Source organism: Aedes albopictus, chromosome 1 (assembly GCF_035046485.1).
Source record: "Aedes albopictus strain Foshan chromosome 1, AalbF5, whole genome shotgun sequence".
NCBI lineage: Eukaryota > Metazoa > Arthropoda > Insecta > Diptera > Culicidae > Aedes > Aedes albopictus.
Window position 1 is genome coordinate 234518724 of NC_085136.1, and position 23562 is coordinate 234542285.

General features: G+C 41.0%; 1 protein-coding gene across 1 annotated transcript; it reads left to right on the forward strand.

The window, feature by feature from the left end:
• Positions 1-620: 620 nt before the first annotated feature.
• On the forward strand, positions 621-23016 carry LOC109399839 (serine/threonine-protein phosphatase 2A 56 kDa regulatory subunit epsilon isoform; the record flags this gene model as incomplete). Its single annotated transcript, XM_062846438.1, is given in 3 exon segments — positions 621-954; positions 1015-1244; positions 14902-23016. Coding segments are annotated over 3 exon segments (919 nt in total), but the record flags the coding sequence as incomplete, so codon positions are not given.
• Positions 23017-23562: the final 546 nt, after the last annotated feature.

Genomic DNA, 23562 nt, shown 5'->3' on the forward strand with positions numbered 1-23562 from the left:
CTATAACCGGATGCAGTCGGCGCAGCACCGACTCAACCAATCACCGGCGCAAAAACAAACAACGTTCCAGGGACTCACTTTTCACTCGCGGAAGCACTGTCCCGGTGGCGTAGTGCTGAAAATTTTACTAGGGGAATCGCGGAAGAAAATGTTCACGAGAAGGTACAAAAAAAGCGTGACATGTAAACCAAAACACAACCGCTCGCGACAACGCCTACTGCGATTCCTTAATAAGGGAACCAATACCCAGAGAAGTTGTTCTAGAGAAGCGCGAAGAGGATTTAGGTTATGTTTATTTACATCACGCCCAATAACAATCAATTTTTGCGGTGAACAAAATTATATTTTCGCGTGCGTGTTAGTTTGATCTGCCCATAAGATGTCAAGCATACAAGTGACGTCATGCTTTGCACTAACACACTTTCATGTGCTTTCATGTTGCGCTTTGTTTCCCATGTTTTTCTATTTCCTTGAATTTGCTCGATTGGGACCGCGTTTGACGGTTCAATTGGAACCTTTGGTTTCAGTCTTCGCGCATCTCTATAACAACTTCTCTGCCAATACCCTATATTTTTTTTTTCATCTAAAACTCACGCTTTTCTGTTTTTTCTTTCCCGTAGCATAATCAACGGCTTCGCCTTGCCGCTGAAAGCGGAACACAAGCAGTTCCTGGTGAAGGTGTTGCTACCGCTACATAAGGTCAAGGTGTTATCGCTGTACCACGCCCAGCTCGCGTACTGCGTGGTGCAGTTCCTGGAAAAAGACGCCTCGCTGACGGAACCTGTGGTACGTGGGCTGCTCAAGTTCTGGCCAAAGACCTGCTCCCAGAAGGAGGTGATGTTCCTCGGCGAGATCGAGGAAATCCTGGACGTGATCGAACCGCCACAGTTCGTCAAAATTCAGGAACCCCTGTTCCGGCAAATCTCCAAGTGTGTCTCGAGTCCGCACTTTCAGGTAGGATTTCACTTGTAAAAAGTAGGAAGTGAAGTATGATAAACCATTGACTGATTTTAGGTCGCCGAACGAGCGCTTTATTTCTGGAATAATGAGTACGCGATGTCGCTGATCGAGGACAACAACGCCGTCATCATGCCGATCATGTTCCCAGCCCTGTACCGAATTAGCAAAGAGCACTGGAACCAGACGATCGTGGCCCTCGTCTACAATGTGCTGAAAACGTTTATGGAGATGAACTCCAAACTGTTCGACGAACTGACAGCCAGCTACAAGGCGGAGCGACAGAAGTGAGTATCGATGTTTATTCATTGTAAAATAATGAAAGAGATAGGCATATTCCTTTATAGCCATGAGTGTACGAGTGAATTAATGTAGTAAATTTAAATGGGAATGATGTTGCTTTCCGACGGAACATTGCACTAAGATTGTTTGTTATCGCCAACACAATTTACATACAATTCCATTACGTCGTATTCTTCCTAACTATTCAAAAGTATAACAAACATAAGGGTAGGTCAATTCAAACTCACTAACTCATGTATCCTGAGCACCCCTGAAGTACATAGAGCTAACGTAACCACGAGCCCTTGGTTCTGACTGCGGCAACATCCTTCCGGATTCCAATCCAGCGCTGGCCAAGATATTGAAAGTTTTCGACCTTCGCCACTGCTTGCTCAGCTATTGTAAATTGGAGGGGTTATCCGTGTTGGCATCCAAGGATTTGGTCTTGCTGGCGTTGACGGTTAGATCTGCCAGAGAGGAGCGTTCGACCAGGTCATTGAGCTTACTCTGCATGTCAGAGCGCCGTTGGACTAGTTGCACCATCATCGACCAAATCGAGGTCGTTCAGCTACCCAAGGTGATGGACTGCCAAAGTAGCCCAAGATTGGGTGCACGGTCAATCGCTCTCACCATGATCTCGTCGATTACGATAAGAAACAGTTGCGATGTTAGAATACATCCTTACCTCACACTACCAGCGACAACCCGGATGGGGTGGGACAAAGGTCAGTTATATGGAACTCTGCATGTACCTAGAAGCTTCGATTAGTTGACGATTTTACCCGGAACTATGTGTCTCAGTGCGCTTTACAGATTTTATTGGTTCAGAAGTTCAAAAGCTTCTGCATTATATCCGATTTATTGGTAACTTTGCACAGAACTTTGAGAATCATACATAGTAGCATGATGTCATGCCAGTTGCTGTTGCACACAGTCAGATACCGTGGAGGGCCCATATTCTGCGCATCTAAGACTTTTTCAATTTCAATCAGCTGTAACAAATTCCAAATCGAACCGATTTGGCTGAATTTTTGACTGCACATAGTTATTAGCTTTGTAAATGAGGGAAAAATGTAATTCTTATACAAAACACTTAATTTATATGTAAAATCATGAAAATTCTAAAGTGTGTCTCTGTTCCTAATTCTGCGCACCCATTTTTGGAATGTTCCTTATTCTGCGCACTAATGTTCCTAATTCTGCGCACATGGGGAAAACTCTAAAAGATAACATATTGTAATGAGAACATGATTCATAGATGAAATTCAATTGAATTCTTCATTTTCAACTTTTATACGACATTACGACCATATTGGAACTTTGCATGTCCACAACATTGATACTACCTACTTTGATTACTAACCAAAGGGAATTTTAATCATAATACACAAAGGGATTTTGTAGCATTATCGAATACTACTACGTAAAGCTTTTTAGTTATTCGCATATGCACATTTTAGTAAAATTTACTTTCATTTCTAAAAGGCAATATAAACTTTTTCGCCATGATAAGGTGGCAGAATCTTTGTTTGCAAACTGAGACTTCTTTCTTGCCTAACTCAGGGTTTCCACTGTTTAAAAAAAATCTATGTAAACTCACATCATATATCGCATTTGACGAATGCTTGCATGAATACATACAATTTCCCCCGAGGTTGATAGCAAATGTTTAAAACAAGTGGCTAATCCGGTCGAACTATCAAAAATTCAAAAAATCCTAAATTAGCCTTCAAAGTTCATAAACTAACTTGTTGAGCCGTAATTACATTCACCGGATTGCTAGAAACATAGAGTATCCTAGTTATAACTATGGTGGTATTTATATGATGTTTGTTTATTAATTATATGTTCAAAACTTAGTGTTGAAATGTCTGCGCAGAATTAGGACCACCATTTAATACCGGTTCCTAATTCTGCGCACCTAAGAAGAACAAGAACACGAAGAAAAGAAGAAGAAAACTCAATTGTTTTTTGCCGATTCCGATTCCTCGAAGACAGCAGTACAGGATGCGCATGGAAAAGCAGACATTCTCTTCATTATTTATGTCGCAAAATGCTTCAGCTCATGAAGCAACTTTTTAGCAGTTTCGCTAACGGACACAGATTTCAGGCAATTTACAGTACTTGCGACATCATTTTATTTTTTTACAACATAATGATAGTTGATTTAAAAAAATTTTCTTCACAAACTTTTTCATTACTATTGAAGCAATATTCAAAAAATATATTTGAAGCTAATATTGAACTAGCGTCCGTGATTTTGTGGTATATTCGAGAAAGTGCGCCGAATTAGGGACTGCGCAGAATTAGGGCCGGTCACGGTACCCCTTCTTGGAAACCTTCACTAAGACGCCCTGCATCCAGTCGGACTGAAAAGTTGCGGTATCCCAGATATTCATAATAGTAGGGTCAGCTTTGAGCATCTCTGCTGAAATGCGTTCGACCCCGGGAGCCATGCTTCGGATGGCTGTTTCAATCTCCTGTATGGTGCCTCAGACTTCACGCGGGAGATGTGTCGTACCTTAAGCGGTTCATGTTGATAGTTGGTCGGACGTCGAAACTTGAAGAACTGGTTCAAGGCGCTGAAACCAACGTTTTAGTTGGTCATTTGGGACGGTAAGTAACTGTCTAGTAGCGTCTTTCATTGGTTTTCTTGGATTCATCATTGCTTCACTCAGAAGTCGGGAGATTTCGTAGAGAAGGCGGATATCGCCGGTTGTCACGGGTTTCTCCCCTTCGTCAGCCGGGAGTCCACCTAAGCTCGCTTGTCCCGTCTGCAGCAGCGTTTGACTTCATTTTTTAGAGCTGAATGCGCGCTCTAACGCGGCCTTTGCTTCTCGGCGCTCCCCAATCCGCCCCTATTCGCATAACAGTCCCATGTTTGCTGGGTTTCCTATTTACATGGGACTGTTGTGCGAATGGGGGCAGTAATCTTCCGCCAAGTTTCATTGGTGATCCACTCTTTCGCTAAGTGTGCAGCTCACCCAGGCTATTCTCGCTGGTTTCAATAAAGGCATTTTTGGTGGCCGTCCATGCACTGCTCCACACTGCCACTTTCTGGAACATCCTCTGCTCGAGTTTCAAGTTCGCCAAAGAACGATCTCTTCACAGCTGGATCTTCTAGGCGACGTGTGTTGAATCGTCGTCCGAATTTTAACTTGCCGCTGGATCCAAGCAATGCGTAGCCGGATTTCGTCGATTAGAAGGTATTATTAGCGCTGCGATATCAGCAGACGATATCAGCGCTGCGTTTATTCCGGGCATCAGAAAGGCTCTGCCTCCATTTTCGGCTGATGCGGATGAGGTCGATTTTGTTTTCAGTATGTCCAACACAGGCGACTCACGTGGCTCTATACACTGGTCGATGAGGAATGAGCGAGCCCCCAATCACAAGGTCGTGGCTGCTACAAAACTCTGCAAACAGTTTACCGTTTTTACTCATTTTTTCCAAGACCATGGCGCTCCATGACACGCTCATAGTCCGTGTTATCGGAACCGATCTTCGAGTTGGGGTGACTCCAGATCCTGATGTATCCTTTTGGAACTTTATCCACGACGGCACTGTAGAAGGTCTCCTTGTCCTGTAGCATGACAGCATCGGTCGGAGCGTAACTTTAGAGATTATTATGAGGTTGCGAACTTGTGTTCTGGATCTGGCAGTAATGATTCTTTCGCCTGTGTCGGGGAGCATTGTTGCCTCGAATACCGGAGTATAATAATACCTGTTCCGAAGGTAGCTTGTGTTCTCAAGGCCAAAGCACTTTACTTAATACCAGGATGTCGAGCTTCATGTGCCGCGTATCGCTGGCGAGTTGTGCCAGCTTTCCTTTCTGAGCTAGCGTTAAAACATGTTCCAATTCTTGTCCTTGCTAAAAGTCGATGCCGTTAAATCAGTTCGTGATCTTTGTTTTACTTATTCGTTTATTGGGCGCCATGCAGGCCTAACTGAGCCCAAATCATTTGTTCATTTAGTTCGTGATCTTTCTCTGTTGGTTTCTCGAACGGTTTGTAGAGATTCGGGGACAGTAGGTTGTAGACCGTGTCCGCCGTGATGAGGCTGCCATCTCAGATACAACTTCCGACGGAGGAGCATTTCATACTCAGCTGCTGGATGCCAGAACAGACACTGTTTGAGCCGCATCTCTTTGGTGAACGCGGGATGCGGTATGGGTCCGCTAATAGGGCGATATCTGTACTTGACTCCAAGACTGACTGCTACAGCAACTGTTGTAGCTCAAGTTCTGCTGTGTAACCTGCACTATCGTCGGTTATTTTGTCCTGGCACGCTTGTCGTGCGGCCTTTGTTCGCCGTGCAAATCGATTGTGCTACTTTTCCCCGAATGTCGTTTCCCCGAATGTCGTTTCCCCGAACGCCGTTTCCCCGAATTTCCCTTTTCCCCGAATGCCGTTTCCCCGAATGTCGTTTCCCCGAATGCCGTTTCCCCGAATTCCCGTTTTCCTGAAACGCCTAAGAAGTAGTTTCAATTCACTAGTTTTTATATATTCTTTAAAAATATGTATGTATGTATGTACATGATTTACCGTGTATGCACCAAACTTTGCGCAGTTAAGAAAAATCAAATTTCTAGTCGTTATAAAAAATACAAACAAACAAAATATATCACGAACAACTTGCTCATACGATAGACTAATGATCCTTCTTTGAGTCTGTAATGTAAAAAAATCATAATATTAACCAAAAAAATACTTAAAATAGAAAAACTATTTCATTGCCTTGTTCCTAACTTTGCGCACAAAATCTTCGATTGCTCCTAACTTTGCGCATGGTGTGCCTAACTTTGCGCATGCTATGAACTGCTCAAAAAAGTCATCAAAAATACTATTATTTAATGTTTTCTTATTAAACTAAAGTTATTCAGGTAGTGTGCCCTTAACTGATCTTTGTTGAAATACTTTGTCCTACGAGGCAGGGGGAACGGAGACCTCCGGAGTTCTTGAATTCGTAGTCTGCGATTCGTACTAGGCACCTACCGTGTGGACAATCCAAACTTCATGAGAGGTTTTCCAGTGTCTAGAGATTAAAGGTAAAACCTTCCTGATAATTGATGTGATCGTTACGGGTAGGAACAATAAGGGGTCATTTAAATATGACGCCCAGCTTTGTGGGGTGGAATTAGGTGGTTGAGGTTGTCTAAAAAGTGTGATATGCCATGTATTATACTATGAAGCGTGACGGAGCGGCTCGGGGGAGAAGGGGGTTCTAAAATTCTGAAAAATGATAAACGTCATATTTGAATGGTCCCTAACATTGACCGCCGGGAAAGCCAAATGAAGGACTGTTCATAAAACACGTCACATTGTAGGCAGACGGAGAACGCGCTACGGTTCATACAATTTTCTACTAATTTCTATACAAAATCTGCTACATGGTGTAGGGGCAGGCCTGAAATTGTCAGTTCTAGTGTTACATAATATTTAAATGGTTCGTAAGTCATGTATTCACCCTCAACATGCATTTACTAAAAGTGCGCAAAAATTAGGAACACAGTGCAAATAATGGTTCCAAACATTGCGCACTACTATTTCCTAATTTAATTGAAAAAAATATTACGAACTGTGATTGATATTACTAGAATATCACATTTTTTGTCAATTAACTGCAAAATTAATCATCGTTGTACAGTTTATTCGAGGAAAATTTTGATTTTTAGTAGAGTTACTTCTTGGCAACCGTGTTAAGGCGAGGCAAATTTTGACGTTTTTGTGTATTTTTTGTTTATTATTCAACATAAACAAAGATTTTATGGCAATTAAATATTCGTCAAATACTGTTTATGTTTGCACAATGCTACTGCAATGATTAAACTGGTAAAAATGTTGACATTTAGTTATTTTCTTCGTTATTTTACAAGAATGCGCAAAGTTTGGACCTGCGCAAAGTTAGGTGCGCACACGGTAACTGAAATTTAACTAAATACAACAACTTCAACGGAAACTTTGTCAGTACTAGTTATTTCAAAAACTATATTAATTGCCATGTTAAAAAAAAACTTGTTAGCATTTACACTTGGAAGAACCGCCTTCTTTGAAAGAAGGGAAAATTTCTAGGAAAACTATATTAGCTGCCATGTTAACAAAATCTTGTTAGCACTTAAACCTGAAAGAACCGCCTTCTATGAAAGAAGGGAAAATTTCTAGGTAAACTATATTAGTTGTGATGTTAACAAAAACTTGTTAGCATTAAAACTTGAAAGAACTGCATTTTTAAAAGAAGGGAAAATTTCTAGTGAAACTTTATTACTTGCGATGTTAATTAAAACTTGAAAGAATCGCCTTCTTTGAAAGAAGGGCAATTTTTTAGTGATGCTATATTAGCTGCGACGTTAACAAAAATCTAAGGAACATTTTTAGTGAATCAATATTAACTATAATGTTAACAGTTCCCAAAGAATTCGAAAGAACAACCATCTTTGTAGGAAGGATGTTTCCTCTGATTAAGTGTTAGCCGACAACACTTTAGAAATAAAACTAATAAAAGCGACCTAGGTTTAAAAAATATCCAGTAGCAATTTTGCATCTAATCATTTTTGACAGTACATCATTTTTTTTCGGGGAAACGTACTTATTCGGGCAAACGGCATTCGGGGAAAAGGGTTATTCGGGGAAACGGCATTCGGGGAAACGGCGTTCGGGGAAACGACATTCGGGAAACCGACATTCGGGGAAAAGTAGCACAACCGTGCAAATCAGGCAATTTGATACCGAAGTGCCCTTCCTGGTGATGATGTGGCCTTCATGCAGAGTTTACTCCTATCGAAGCATTTACTGCGCTGCCATAGTGCCGCGTCAAAGTAAGAGTGGGAGTGCGCGTCCAAAGGATTTGCGTGGATTTGCTCTTGATGATATTCTTTTTTGCGGTTTCGCACACGCGCACTCCCACTCTCACGCGTAACTATAACGTCGCCCTTACACGCCCACGACTTTTGCCCTTGCTCAAAACACTTGAAGCACGCTTCTGGCGGATCATAAATGCTGAGCGGGCACACTGACCAGCCAACTCTGATCTTATCGACTGTAGCCGCTTTCTTCATTTCTCTTACTAGGAACTTTATCATGGCATTAAGCGGGCCTTTTCGCATGCGGATCGATGCACTTGGTGCATCTATCTCACACTGGTGCTTGAGGGCGACTGCGAGCTCCTCTGCGTCGGTGATCCATTCCAGATTTTTACACAGGAAAGTTACTTCTGCTCTCACCCGCACCTTCTTTCCCAGTACCTCTTGGGCTAGTGTCTTATATGATGTGTCAATGATGTGTCATTTTCGGCCACCTCCTTCCTCTCTAGTCATGATTGACCAGATGCTTTTTACACCCGCGCCTCCTTCCCTTGGCTTGTGGCTAGGTTTCCTTGAACCTTGCGCGTTTTGCAACCTGCTTAGGAGCCTGGTTGCTCGCGCTGGCCTTTTTCCTCGACGATACACTTTCCTCTACCGGGCGCTTATTGCCACGCTTCTTCAGCAGACTTCGGTCAAGCAGCGCAAGCCATGTGACGCCTTGTCCTTTCCCCTACGGCTCCGGCGAGCTGCAAGGTTTCATGTGCCATTGTCGCGCTCACGCTGCCAGCAAAGAAGTTTTCCGTTTAAGTTAACCGCTCTTCTTTACACGCATTGACCTCGATCAGGGCCTTATGAGGATTGAGCTCAGAACCTGATCAGCGCTAATCAGGAGTGTTCATCTGATACAACATATAGTTCAGATGCAGTATACAGGTCTGGCACATACTTTAAGGCCTCGCTATGGTATTACGAGACGCAAGGCGGCACAGCCATTTAGCGCCCGCCATTCTTAGTTTTTCATGAAACTAATTCGTGAACTTCTATTTTTTTATATGTAAACTTAACTTAAAGTTGCAACATTTTCTAAAAAAAAAACTTACGGCTGTGTCGTGAGAAATTGGGTCGACCAAATTTTAGGATGATTTCTATTAGCTTCAACTGCTTTTTACCGAACTCAGCTAAAAAAATAGAAAACAGTTAGGGTAGGGCGGGGCAAGATGAGCACCCTAAGGATCACGTTGAGTTTATTGAAAGTTAACACAATTTTTCAAAGTACCTCTCAGTAGTTCTTTTCTATATCTTGTTTTCTATCACCCATAAACATGGGAGGGTTCAAAATTCACAATAAGGATGATTTATTTGACTAAACAAAAAAGATGTTTTATGGTCAGTTCGTACATGCTACGGGGCAAAACGAGCACCCCTACGGGGCAAGAAGAGCACTTCATTAAAATCCCAATATTTTAACAATAAATTGGTCATACACTGATTGATATAGTGAACCTTGTGTATAGCTATGGTATCACGTTCTAAAATTATCATTTTTTTTCGATTATTGAAAAAAAAATTGCGGTTTTATAATACTGTATACAAAATGACCCGAAAAACAATAAATGATTATTAGGTTGCTTATTTTTAGAAATTTACTCAACCAAATAGTTGCAGAGGTTACGGAAACCAATGTTCGGCACTATTGAGTGGATTACAATAATTTCAAAATATTTTCTATATTACCATCAGGGGTGCTCATTTTGCCCCACTATAGGTAAATAACTAAAATTGAATAAATTTTAATGTTTGTTTTTAGAAAATATTTTCTAATGTAAATTAAAATGCTTTGCAGTAAGCTAGTAATGTTGGCTTATAACTAGAATTATGGTAAAAATTTGATTCTGACATAAAAACCTTATTTTATTCTGATGATTCCTTATAAGAAAATGCTAAAAATCCATGCTATCGACTTATTTGACGATATTTTTTAATTCGTTCATTATGAAGTACCTTTTATCAGGTTTACAAACAGGATGAACATTATTCTAACGGATTATGAAGCTGTTTAGGCAAAATTCATCATAAAAGTAGTAAAACGGAGGGGTGCTCATCTTGCCCCGGGTGGCCATCTTGCCCCGTCCTACCCTATTAAGTTTATTACCTCTTGATGTCATCGACCAAAAGTTTGAGGTTACCCAAGTAACCACGCTGTTGAAGCTGTACGTATTGCATAAATAACGCAAATATATTGACATGCATTACTCTAAACCATTAAAGTTAAATTGGGGTCTCCAGTTAGCCTAGTTGTTAAGGCTATGGATCGCCAATCCGGAGACGGCGGGTTCGATTCCCGTTCCGGTTGTGAAAATTTTCTCGACTCCCTGGACATAGTGTATCATTGTGCTTGCCTCACAATATACAAATTCAGCAATGGCAGGCAAAGAAAGCCCTTCAATTAATAACTGTGGAAGTGCTCAAAGAACACTAAGTTGAAGCGAAGCAGGCCAAGTCCCAGTGGGGACGTCGAGCCATAAAAATTAAGAAGTAAAATTAAATTAAAGTGGGCAGTGGCGCCACTATTGTTGAATTACGATTATACCAGTATAATGGTAAGTCAGCAATAGTGGCGCCACTTCTGCTGTTATTCTGCTATTATCAACGCATCCCCTGGCATTTGCCCATCTGCGTTGTCTTTTCACTAGGCAATACGTCTACCAATTGATGTTTATGGGCTAGCCGGACCAAGTCATGTAGCTAAGCCAAACACCCCACCAGGCGCCAACTCGTTCTCATCCACTCGGATTGCTAACACCCTATTGAACCATTACTGTTAAATCTGGCAATCTATGAAATAGAATGAGTTAAGCGCCTGTACATAACAGTCAGGTAAATCAAACAAGGAATATTAGTATTAAAGCGAAGATATAACGAAGCAGCGCCTAGAACCTCGAGAGCACAAACCCCAAGAACAAAATGACAGGCAGCGCCGACAAGTCGATCGACTGGCCACCACCAGTGAATAACCGAACGAGCAAACCCCCCAGCACAAACCGTCACCAGCTCTCACGACCTGCGCTCAACACATCCGAGGCACAGCCCAGCCAGCCTAGATTACAGAGCACGATACTTCCCAAGTAGCCACGCAGCTCAGGCCGCAAATCACTTACAACACGGCACAAATAAGACAAACACTACCCCGCCCGTACAACCAAAACCGACCTAGGGTAGAGAAGGGTCTCTTTCCACTCCAAGCCGGACTCAACTGCATCCACAAGGCAGCGCACCCCTCACACACCGCACTCATGCATCCATCACGACCCGAGCCGCACGGTCACCTGGGTTGCTTCTATCTGCATGACCTCACCCAACCCGTAACGCAGAGTTTAAATTACAAAGCAATCCCGCTTCCCAAAGTCTGTGCGTGGTATAAATGAGATGGTAAAACTGAAGAAATCGTCACCACCACAACCGCCAACAATGAGCACTCAATGGTGTCGGCAGAATCAATGACGACCCCCTCAGTCCCAAACCCAATTATCCTACACTACCCAAGTAACCACAATGCTGAAGCCGTATGCACTGCACGTATGAAGTACCCACAGGCCTACCCGCACCGCCCAAACAAACCACCAAGGCCGAACACATGCGAAAATCAGCGCCACCACTGTTGAACCACGACTATACCAGTATAATCGCAATTCAGCAATCGCAGATCCATTCCCCGCTCCTACTTAGCCCTAACGATCCATAGCAATGCTTGCCAATATATGCACCCCGAACACGCTACCCCCACAACCCAACAGTATGGTCACTTGAGTATCCCTGGGGTTTTGATTACATGATGGTGAGGGATCACAGCCTTCAAAACGTTCCACACTTCAACAGGGCTTGCGACCTGTAGTCATGATGATTTCCGCTATGAGAAACCATGATGGCTAGCGGTGTTAAATCAGCAATAGTGGCGCCACTTGTCACTTTAATTGAACTTTAATGGTTGATGTAAGGCAATGCATGTCAATAAATGTGCTTTATATATGCAATACATACAGCTTCAACAGCATGGTTACTTGGGTACCCCTCAAAATGATGTATCAACAAATCACTTTGCCACGTTTTACAAAAGTGACCCCAAGCTTTTGGTCGATTTTTTTTTTGATTTTTTGGCCGAAGTTTGGTAAAAAAGCAGTTGAAAGCTAATAGAAATTAGGTTACAATACCGCTCCCATCTTGAAATTTTATCGACCCTATTTCCAGCGACTGCACACTTCATTTGGAATACCGTGTTCGATAAATTTTTGACGAAAATAGAACAGCTGTATACAGCTTTACTGCATTGTTTACCTTTTGCACCAGGTTTTGACAGTTGGTGTACCGAGCTTCAGTAAAATCGATTACCGAAGCTACCGAAACAGTTCTGCTGTTCTATTTTCGTCAAAAAAGTGCTGAACAGGAAATTCAGGATTGAGTGTGTGCCGTAAGTGTAAATTTAATTTTTACAAAATGTTGCAACTTTCAGTTAAGTTCACATGAAAATATTTTTGTAAAAGTTTCACCTACATCATGTTTAAAGTTTCTTTGACTTATTATCTTACGAATGAGACCTAGGGTTTTGCAGTCGCACGCAAATTAGCGGAGATATGGGCCTAAAAAAATGACATGTTTTTAAATGGTCTGTCCCAATCTTTTGATCGGGAGTGTACTGCCGTGAATCGCATATCTGTCCCATTTGCATAGGAAATCCAGCAAAGATGGGACTGATATGCGATTCACGGCAGTGTACTGTTCGCATAACAGCCCTATGTGTGCTGGGTTTCCTATTCACATGGGACTGTTGTGCGAATGGGGGCAGTGTACGTGTGCCATCAAACAGCCCCAATCACGCTGGCGAACTGGCTTAGCCTTATTTCATAACGGTTTCTTCTTTTCAACGATGATCCAAATGTTCTTTTTCCCATGGTCCTAGTCTTCTTGGGATTGTCCTTGTACGCTTTGTAACTGATTCGTCCTCAGGCTGTCCAGTCCACTATTCTCTAAGGCACCCTACACACTACTCAAATCGTTTGACCAACATTGCCACCGCCCCCGGTTGGTCGAACCAGCGAATGTTTCTGCAACCGAACTGCCAAATCGTGTTGCACCAACATGTCATTTTGGTTGCACCAACATCATCCCCCATTTGAAATCGCACTATGTTTGTGCAACAACACTACACACGGTACACAGGCACCCTACACACTACTCAAACGGTTTGACCAACATTGGCTCCGCCCCCAGGTTGGTGGTTGAGTTTGTGCTGTGTTCGACCGTGTGCGATGCTGTTTGGCGAACCGATTTGGCAGTTCGTCAAACCGATTTGACGGTTGACGGTTTGGTCGGCAAAAATCAAACCAGTTTGGTTTTACTCAAACCAACGGTGGGCGGAGCCAATGTTTGACGAACCGATCGTACCGTGTGTAGTGTTGTTGCACAAACATAGTGCGATTTCAAATGGGGGATGATGTTGGTGCAACCAAAGTGACATGTTGGTGCAACACGATTTGGCAGTTTGTCATACGATTGCAGAAACATTCGCTGGTTCGACCAACCTGGGGGCGGTGGCAATGTTGGTCAAACCGTTTGACTGGTGTGTAGGGTGCCTTAGAGAATAGTGGACTGAACAGCCTGAGGGCGAATCAGTTACAAAGCGTACAAGGACAATCCCACGTGCGTTTCTTGCTCCCACCGAGCCGTGCCTCTCGTAGGTTTCGGCCATGCAGTTCGAGTTGTAGGACGCATAGTGGTCTAGATTTGAAAATACTTGCAAAACTGCTAAATCATAGAAGTAATGATTTAGCAAGTCCTTTTTCAACATTTATTTATCTTACCGAGTTAAGTTTAGAACATTATATTGAATTTAAATGAAAAGTAATGGGAGTTTTTTTTTAATAAAAAGGCAGTACAGAATCATAATCGCAAATAAGCCAGCAAATAAAATACTTATGTACATCAACTTGATTTAAAATTTTAACTCTATCCCGCCCATGACTTCTTTTAGTGTTTAAAAATAGTTTTTATTATTTTTGCTAAAAATGGTAGAACAAAATCTTATTTTCTATGCCAAAATTATCGTTTAAGGCTATTATAACTAAAATATGAGGTGGTGCTCTGGAGCACCACCAGGCATTTGGAGAACTTTATTTCATGATTTTTCTCGGTCAAAATGTTCAAATCACAGGATGCTTCATTTGACAATCCAAGAAAATCACTTTCCGAACCAGTTTTATACAAATTCATTACAATTCGAGACAAGTTGTTCTCAAAAACTTCGAACTTTAATGCCATCAGAATTCTAGAATGGGATGCAAATAATGATTACATTGGAAAATTGTTTATTTTTTGCACGCCATGTGCTCAGTGGTGCATATATGCACCATTCATATTGTATTAAATTAAGGGTTTAAATACACATTTCAGTTCTTTTCAACGTATGACTATACAAATAAATAGTAAATCTGTTAGGGAACTATTTTTATTTCAACCCATGAGGATAACTATGCCATTAATTAACACGTCGAAGTTGGTCATTATTTTTTTGTCGAAAAAAATAGCTTTTCGTACAAACTTTTTTTGACAAAAACATTGAATTTGTATGCGCATACTTAGTGTAATGCCTTTAGAGAGAGAACAACATGTGAAATCATGATTTACAATTTAAAACATTCAAAAAACTTCATTAGTTTCAAAGATACAAGGGTTGAAAGTTATGGTGCTCTACAGACACCATGGGCGGGAAAGGGTTAAGCCGCTAAATAACTTCTCCTGATTTCTACTAATTCTGCATTTCCTTTTCATTTTTCCATGTCACGTTCCACCAAAAACAACACCAATCCATCAGAGAGAAAAAACGGGAACGAGAACGGGAAGAACTATGGAAAAGGCTGCATGAGCTCGAGAGTGCCCGCCGACCCGACGGTGTCGGGGGTGTGATAGCGGACGGACCCGGCGGTTCCTCCTTGGCGGCCGGTCCCGGGTCGTCGCTAAATCCCAACGCGCTATCATCCGCCACATCCACATCGTCGTCCTCGTCGCCGTCGTCCGTAACATCCGCTAGCAATTTGGCCGGGGCCGGCGGTGCCTCGTCGCAACCACCGCCCCCGGGCTCGATTACCAGTCACCAGCCTGCATCCACCTCCACCACGACTCCCAATGCCGCCACCAACAATACCGCCGCAGCGCCGCTGAGCAAGTGATGTACTGAATAATATTATTTTTAAAATCGTCCCCTTTCCTAATTAAAAACCAGACACATACATACAGAAAATACACACACATACATACACACATTCTGGCTATGCTCCACCCTGCTTCACCCCACCAAAGGGTGTACGTTACTTCCTCTCCACAAGAAAGCTCTCCATCTCTGAATGCTCCGCCCTTTTTCTTTCATGCGCACACCACCTTCACCACCACCACCATCAAATTCTATTGTACTACACTCATCATTCATCACATACACACACAAATACACACTCGAATCGGTTTTCGCCTTTTTGTTGAACGTTGCAACTGGTAACACCCTCAAAATCGCCAGTGTGAGGCCAATCAAGAATGTTTGATAGTTTGTAATTAAAGGAAAAGCCGAGAAAGATCGGAAACAGTGTGGACAAACTTTAACCAAAAAAAAAGGAAAAATAATGTGTTTGCTATCTTGGTACGGGAAAAACAGAGTTCGAATCAATCCTTTTATAGAACGAAACAGTAGCACTTTGGCTGACTTTTCAACAAGCGAATGAATGGGAAACGATGAGTTTTATTAATCAATGAATGAGATAAAAACGCCCGAAAAAGATCACACACAAACACAACATAGATATTAGCGCAATCAAGGCTAATGATCACTCAAACGGAAACAAGGTATAGAAAACCAGAAAAAAACAATAGAACACAGCAGCATTCTTTGGCACGCGTGAGCGCGGTAATAATGGTGACTTTGGGTGTTTTTTCGCTAGTTCTGTTCTCTTCGTCATGAGAGGGTTTGGTCAGTAAAAGTCCGGAAATTTGTGCAGTTTGCTAGGGACAGTTTTGAGACCAATTGTTAGTTCAACAGGTTCAGGAAAATATCCCATGACGAAGAGAACATAAATGTCGAAAATATGTTACCCTACATAGAATAAACGACGCATTATACTCAAACGATAACCGAAGTGTCAACAACAGTTCTAGTAATTGAATCAAAGTTTTCGTTTCGTAGGCACCAGCAAGGGTCAATATGGCGCCAGAAAATAATGACAGAAGAGGATAAAAATCCATTTTAGGCTATTTTAGGGTCATTTACAGAAATTACACACAGAAGGGATACACATTGTCAATAGTATGAGGTCCAACGACAGCCATAAACTAGGAAAACGAAACAAAAAACAACAGCCAAGTCGTCTCATTTTCAACCAACACACAGTTGTACACCATAACTCACTATCTATCATGTCCATACGAAAAGAACATTGCTACAACTATAATACATTCCTTTGTTCTGCATTGCTTGTGTTTCGCCTACAAGACGGTCGTTTAACCCTGGCTCGACAGTTACCCGACGTCTCCGTGGACCGCATGTTGAATATTTCTGTAATGTTGTTTTTTTTTTCTTTTTGACAGCTAAATGGCAAGACATTTCTGTCTAGTTGAGACTTGGAGTGGTTTGAGACGGAATTGGAACATCTGGTATGAGACCATTTGGCGTCCTTCTGTTTATGCCAAATGTCCGTTATTCCGAATAGCCATAACAGTTCTATGTGCCAAGTGATCTTCTGACAAATTACTTTTTTTTTGCAAAATGACTTATCCCGTGTTAGACAGTTCCATTCGTGTTTTATGGTGAGAATTCTTCAACTTGAAGAACTTAATTAACACGACACAAAGAGAACAAAGAGCCAGAAAGTAGAAGAAGATTTGTACGACAACTAACTCTCACTTCATACGAGTCAATTTGTTTTGCGCCATTTCATTCGAAAATAAGCTTAATTTGTTGATTTACCTAGGTACCTAAATAAACTTATTTCATGAGTAGCCAGATGTAAGACAGCTCAGTTTCACATGGAGAAAACATGGTTTGAACTTATTTAATGAGTGAAGTATAGTGAGGCGAGTTTAGTCCTGCAAGTAGCACTTCACTCGAATAGGGTTCCTCATCATTATCCGTTGATAAAAGCTGAGTATCTATGTTGTGTGACAGTTATTTAAGACAAGATTCGCCACTCGAATATTGTTGATTTGTTTCACCTCACCTCACCCAAGGAACATGCATAAATGAGACAAATCGTCGTATTAATCAAATGGAGCCACCTCATTCGAGTCGAGATTTCTCACCACGACATGCGAGTCGAGCTGCGTAACGTCAGTCCACTTCTAGAATGAGCACAATTGAGTTGAGAAACCTCGACTCGGAACCTCTAGATTTCTCACCTCGATGTACGAGTTCAGCTGCTTTACGTCACTATGAGCACAAAAAAACTAAAGTACTTTTCTAGAAATATTGTACGAACTCATGGTTTTTTCAATGAAGTTTTGAAAAAAAAATGGCTAGATTGAGCTGCAGGTTTGATGAAAATTCTGACAAGAGAAAAACTAATGGCATTTGGGCTTGAGTAAGGCTCCGGCGCACATATAAGTGAGCAGTGAATAATGATAAGTGAGTTGATGGCCAGTCTCCAGATGGCTTCAATATATGTATGGTTTGATAGAATTCCTCAATATATTGAGGCCATGTGAAAACGACACCATAACATTGATGAAAATGATGTGGAAATCAGAGAAAGCGGGTCCTACTTGATCATGGTACCGTCTTACCCCGTTTATTCGACACGTTTTAATACGACACTTTTTAATTCGTACCCCGCTTTTACGACATATGTCGAATTAAAAAGTGTTCAAACGTCGCAGCCATGTACACTGTAAGTGCAAAACAGTTTGATATTGCGCTTATACACGTACCCACTGCAGCTCCTCTTGCAGCCGCTACTTTCGGAAGTTCTGAATTGGTGCTATTCGACACCCAAACCACCTGAGGACCAACTGCGGAAGGCAACAATTGTAGAAAGAGCGAGCTTTTCCTTCGCACCACCACAATATTTGATGAAATTGTAGTCCATAACAAAGTCGGAAATCAAAACAAAAACAAAACTAGAGTTGCCAAATTTCAATAATCAAGGTGATGTAGGGTGACCAGTTTGTCGAATTAAAAGTTTACCCCGGTTATACGACAACAGTCGCTATCGAATTAGCGGGGTAATATGGTATAAGAAATGTTCGACTTTTGTGGGTGTTCGACAGTGTGGATGAACCCGGCTTAGACTCTTAGAAATTATTGACAATACGAGTATGTCAATTGCGGACCCTACACGAACATTAATACTTCAAATATATCAGCACTTTTTGTCGGAACTTTCATCAAGTCATGGTTGTTTCAATGTATGTTTGAATAATGTTTCGATTGAGTTGAAGGTTTGATAACTATCCAGACGAAAGTTATTGATATTAATGCTCGTGTTGGGTTCGCTAATCATGTTGTCATCTTTTCTATCACATTTCGACCGCGCTAGCCGAGAGCCGCCGATACGAAGCATGATCTTGATTTTTTTTTTATCTGTATTAACGAGATTTTTAGCCCTAGGCTAGTTCATCTCGGGACCCACGCTTTACTTCCCTTCCGAAGGAAGAACTCGCATTTTGCGAGTATGTTGGGAGTGGGATTCGATCCCAGGTCCTCGGCGTGATAGTCAAGTGTTCTAACCATCACACCAGGCCCGCTCCACTATAATCTTGATGACTGTATCATACATTTCGGTTTTTTAGATATCAAAGCAATTTTTGCTCATTATCGTTTTTCCCAATTTCGTTGCCAATTGGTCAACGACGAGCAAAAAAAGAAAAAAAAACGTGAACTGTTTGTCGTTCTTAAATTTCGCATTCCTTGGCTCACCTTGACGAGCGAGGCCGCTTTTACATTACTCGGAATCGAGCAGTGTGAATGGAACCAAACCAAGATTATTGTGTATGTTTGAATCGATTGAGCACTCTAGATTGGAGCGTATTTCACTGAGGGAATACTGGGAGTGCTTTACAGGCCACATTGAACGAATAGTCTCTTAGGCCACCAGTAAAAATTAAATGATGATCAGAGGAAAGAGATAAAATTCACTTCTATGCATAGTGTATAGCCGCCTTCTGAAATTTTTCAGCGACGCTTCATTGCCGCCATAGGGTAGAAGCTTCAGTTTTGGCCAGTCCGGAGTTTTGGCCATAGTGCGGTATTGAGCCTGTTGCGATCTAAATCGGCGTAAATTTATTTTTTACTAGTAGATCCTAATACAATATGATGATTACAGCTGTGAAAACCACACATTTTGATTAAAAACTGGAAGAAAAAAATATATTTCCTTAAAAAATCTGCTCCCATATATCTATTTTGGCCAGGGTGCTTCTAATTTGGCCACTCCCATAAGAAATACACGTGATTGGCCAAAATAGAAACCAAACTTAAGAATATGGCCAAAACTGCGGCAGAGCTTCTATTTTGGCCAGTGCCACTTTTAATACAAAAATCAAGTATTGGCATGATTTCTGCATTTTTCCTTCAAAATATAGATTGAAACCTTTCTTTTGACGCATTGGTTGTTTTCATAGGATTATTGGTTATTTTTATAAAAATGAATTCCCTTAGACTGGCCAAAACCGGTGCCCGCACCCTAATTAAAACGCCAAATCCAGTGGCAGGGATGGAAACACTCACTTGTACTCAGATACACTCATTTGCTATTCTCTCAGCTCAGAAGTCTGCAATCAAGAAACAATGTATGGAGGAGTTTTACTTTGCAGTTTTATCTAAACCTTCATACACTGTTTTTTTTGTTTGCAGGCTTCTGAGCTGCGATAATAGCAAGTTAGTGTATCTGAGCACAAGTTACTGTTTTCATCCCTGTCCAGTAGAATGATTTGTGATTGACCTATCTGTGACAAACTTTCTGTCGCTGTTGACGTGACCGAACTTGCTTACAAAATCTGTTGATATATGATCCAAATGGAGCGAATCTGGTATTGCTCGGATTTCTTGCTTCATGTTCAGATAACAAACAACAGTGGAATTGTAGAAGTCTGCGAAGCAACCACAATTGACGACATTAGAAGAAGGGTTAACCTCCAAAGTCTCAAGTGAGAGTGGTGGCAGCATGCGAAAAACGAGCGAGCGAGCAAACGACAGTAGTTCATTGTCAAGCCAATATGTAGGTTCACACACATTCACATGCACATCTCTCTCGCTAAATTGTACACTCAAGAGAAATCTTCATGAAGATTTTTCGGAAGATTTGTGCTGGCACACACATACATCATACACATTCATTTGTTGTAGGTATATCAAAATTATAGTTATTATTATTGCTAGCACACAGATTTACATACATATGCAAACACACATACACATACACACACGCATGATAGAATGAATAGAATCGGATGTAGTAGAGGAAGGTGAGTAGTGTGCGCGTGAGTGCGGAACTAGAACAAGGGGAGTTTTACAAAGTCAAGCAAAAGTAGCGTTCACAGAAAAGTGGTTTTTCAATGGCGAAAAACATGATCAACATACATACAGTCATACTCATCGAGATTTGAATCCATATTCATCATGCACACATACACACATCCACCATTCGATTGATCGTCGAAAATGGAAGATCGTAGAGAAACAAAAAAACAACCTGTCGTTCTGAACTACTTGCATCGGAAACAAAGCGAGTCAGCGAACTATTTTTCCTTTCGTTTTACGTGCGCGCGTCTGCTTTGTTCTATATGGAATCATATACATCAAGTATAAATATTTAGGCATGTAAATGTATCAAATTAGTGTATGCGTGAGCGTGTGGCAGTGTATGAGTGTAGCAACCAAGCATGTGACAGTTGGACAAAAACACCCACACAGACACAATCATACTTTGTTGCTGCGGCTATGTGTGTGCGTGAGAGCGCGCGCGTTCACCAAAACAGTTAAGGGATAAAGAGTGAGAGTGAATGAGCGTGTGTGTGTGTGTGTGTGTGTGCGTGTGAGTGAGCGAGCGCATTTGCAACAGCGCTATGTTTTTTAGTGTTAGGCGAACAAAACAAAACATCTTAGGCGAAAAATTAAAAAAAAAAACACTTTGTGTTAGTGTGATTGAACAAAATAAAAAAAAAAAAACAAAGAAAACAAACGCTATAAATCACCTGTGGAAGAACTTAGGCAGCCGCAACTATTGCTAATACAATTAAACAAAGAACTGTGCTTCAAACTATCTAGAGAGGAATGGAAAACAAAAAAGTCCTGCAAGTAAGTAAAAAAAAAACAGGATTAGCCTACTAAACAAAAAATGAGAAAAAAATGTGCAACAGAAAAAAAACAAGGAGTTGAAAGGATACACTTACCTAGAGCATGTGACAAAACAAATAGGTAAAACATAAGGCATGCGATTAACCTCCAAGAACAAACAAAAAGCAAATCAGTCAGAAGTTGTAACGAACTCACCACACATGCATACACACTCAGTCAAATTGTAGCAACACACAGACACACACACACACACACAACCCTAGTCCAAAATCAAAGTCGGAAAGTAACAAAGAGTATGAAGAATTGGTAACAGCAGTTAAGTCTCAGACAAAACCTTTACGCAACTGAAAAAAAAAAACAATAGTAGAAGACATTTCGAACAACTTCCCTAATTCGTCTCCCGTCCCTGACAACAAACAATAACTGGAAATCAGAGATCTTAGTGAAAACGTGCAATCCTACTTCCAATTGCTCAAACTCCCGGTCGGTTTTACATGCGCCACATTTTCCTGAATTCTATTGTTTCATCCCTTGAACGCGGTTCTGCTTGTTTCAAGACAATTACTATCGGTAACAGTATGTTATTGTTCCTTTGAAAGCATTAAGTAGATTTGAGAAAATTTTATTTCGATTACTAATATCGTCCTGCTGGAACGCGAGACGAGAGAGCGTGTGTATGTTGGAAGGGCATGAATGTGACAATGTTAGTGAGAGACCAAGCGCGAGAATCCCCTAGGAGACCCTTAAACAAATAAACACATACTTAGTGGAAGTCAAGTCGGAAACAGAGGAAAATGTTAGACGACCTTTTGTTGTATAAATATAAACTTTCTTACCGAAATAATTGCAGAAAAATATAGGAAACAAGTTGTGTGTGTGGAATGCAGATGGAGTAAACAGTGAAGACAGTAAACTTACAGGAGAGGGAAAGGGAACTGCGCGTATGATGTTGATTACAAAAAATAAGGCATACATAAACCAGACTTGTGACGGGCGCGACTGTGCGAAACTGTAAGGAAGAGACACACAGAGAGAAATAATAAATTACTATTAATTTTGTATTACGTCGTATCTCAATCACACACCCGACAGGACAGAAAAGAAAACAAATATCGACAAACAACAGGAAGAGGAAATTAAAACAAAATAATCGCTAAAACACACACATACATACGCATACCCAAAAAAAAAAAACAAGAGACTCATAGAATGTTCGCGAAGCGCTCGCGAAAGAGGGAGAGACAAAAAAGAGTTGTGGAAGAAGTAGAACTAGCTGATGATAAAAGAAAAATAAAATTGGTGAAAAACAATACCGAGCAGCATGAGGAGACGGAAACAATAGAGAGGAAGTGAAATAAAAAAACATGCAAGAAACAAGTAACGCAATGATGAACATAGTAAACACACACACACACACTTCTTGCAAAGGTATCCAGCATATGAAATAAAAAAAATGCGGGAGAAATAAAAAATCCGAAAGAAAAAAAAACACGAATGAGAAAATACTAAAAAAAAAACAAAATAATAATGAAAAATAAAATGTTAGTAAAACTAAAGTGTTTAAAAAGTAATGAAATAATATTATATATAATTATTAAAAACAAAAAAAAAAACTATATAAGGAATAAAATTATATGAAACAAATGAGAAAAACAATGTGAAGTGCGTGGTTAATGTCTAAAACAATTCGAAAAACAGTAATTTATTGTGTATCAGTGCAATCATTGTATTTATAGCTAGAGTACCTGTACCAGTCACAACACTACCTAAGGAAAGCAATTTCTACAATCATAATAATAATGGGAACCCGGTACTAGTTATGGACATACTTTTTGTTTTCAACTTCGGTTCCACTTTGCACTCTTTGCGTGCTATATTTGTATCTTTTCTCTGTGCTATACCGTCTACCCCCGTTGGTTTGAACGACACCTCATGCAAACCAACGGGGTTCATTTTTTTAATTTGAACTTCTAAAAAAATGGGCATCGAAAGACACATTTTGCTGTTTTGTTTTGATTCTGCGTTCCGTTTCACCCCGTTCCAAGAGCAGAATGACGTTTGAACCATTTTTAGTTTGAACGATGTGCAGATCAGCGGGGGTTAATTTAAAAAGTGTTCAGATTAGATGCGGTCAAACCAACGGGGTTGGCGGTATCTATTAGTTTTTACTTGGTACAATTCGTAGTTCATGCGACGCTGCCA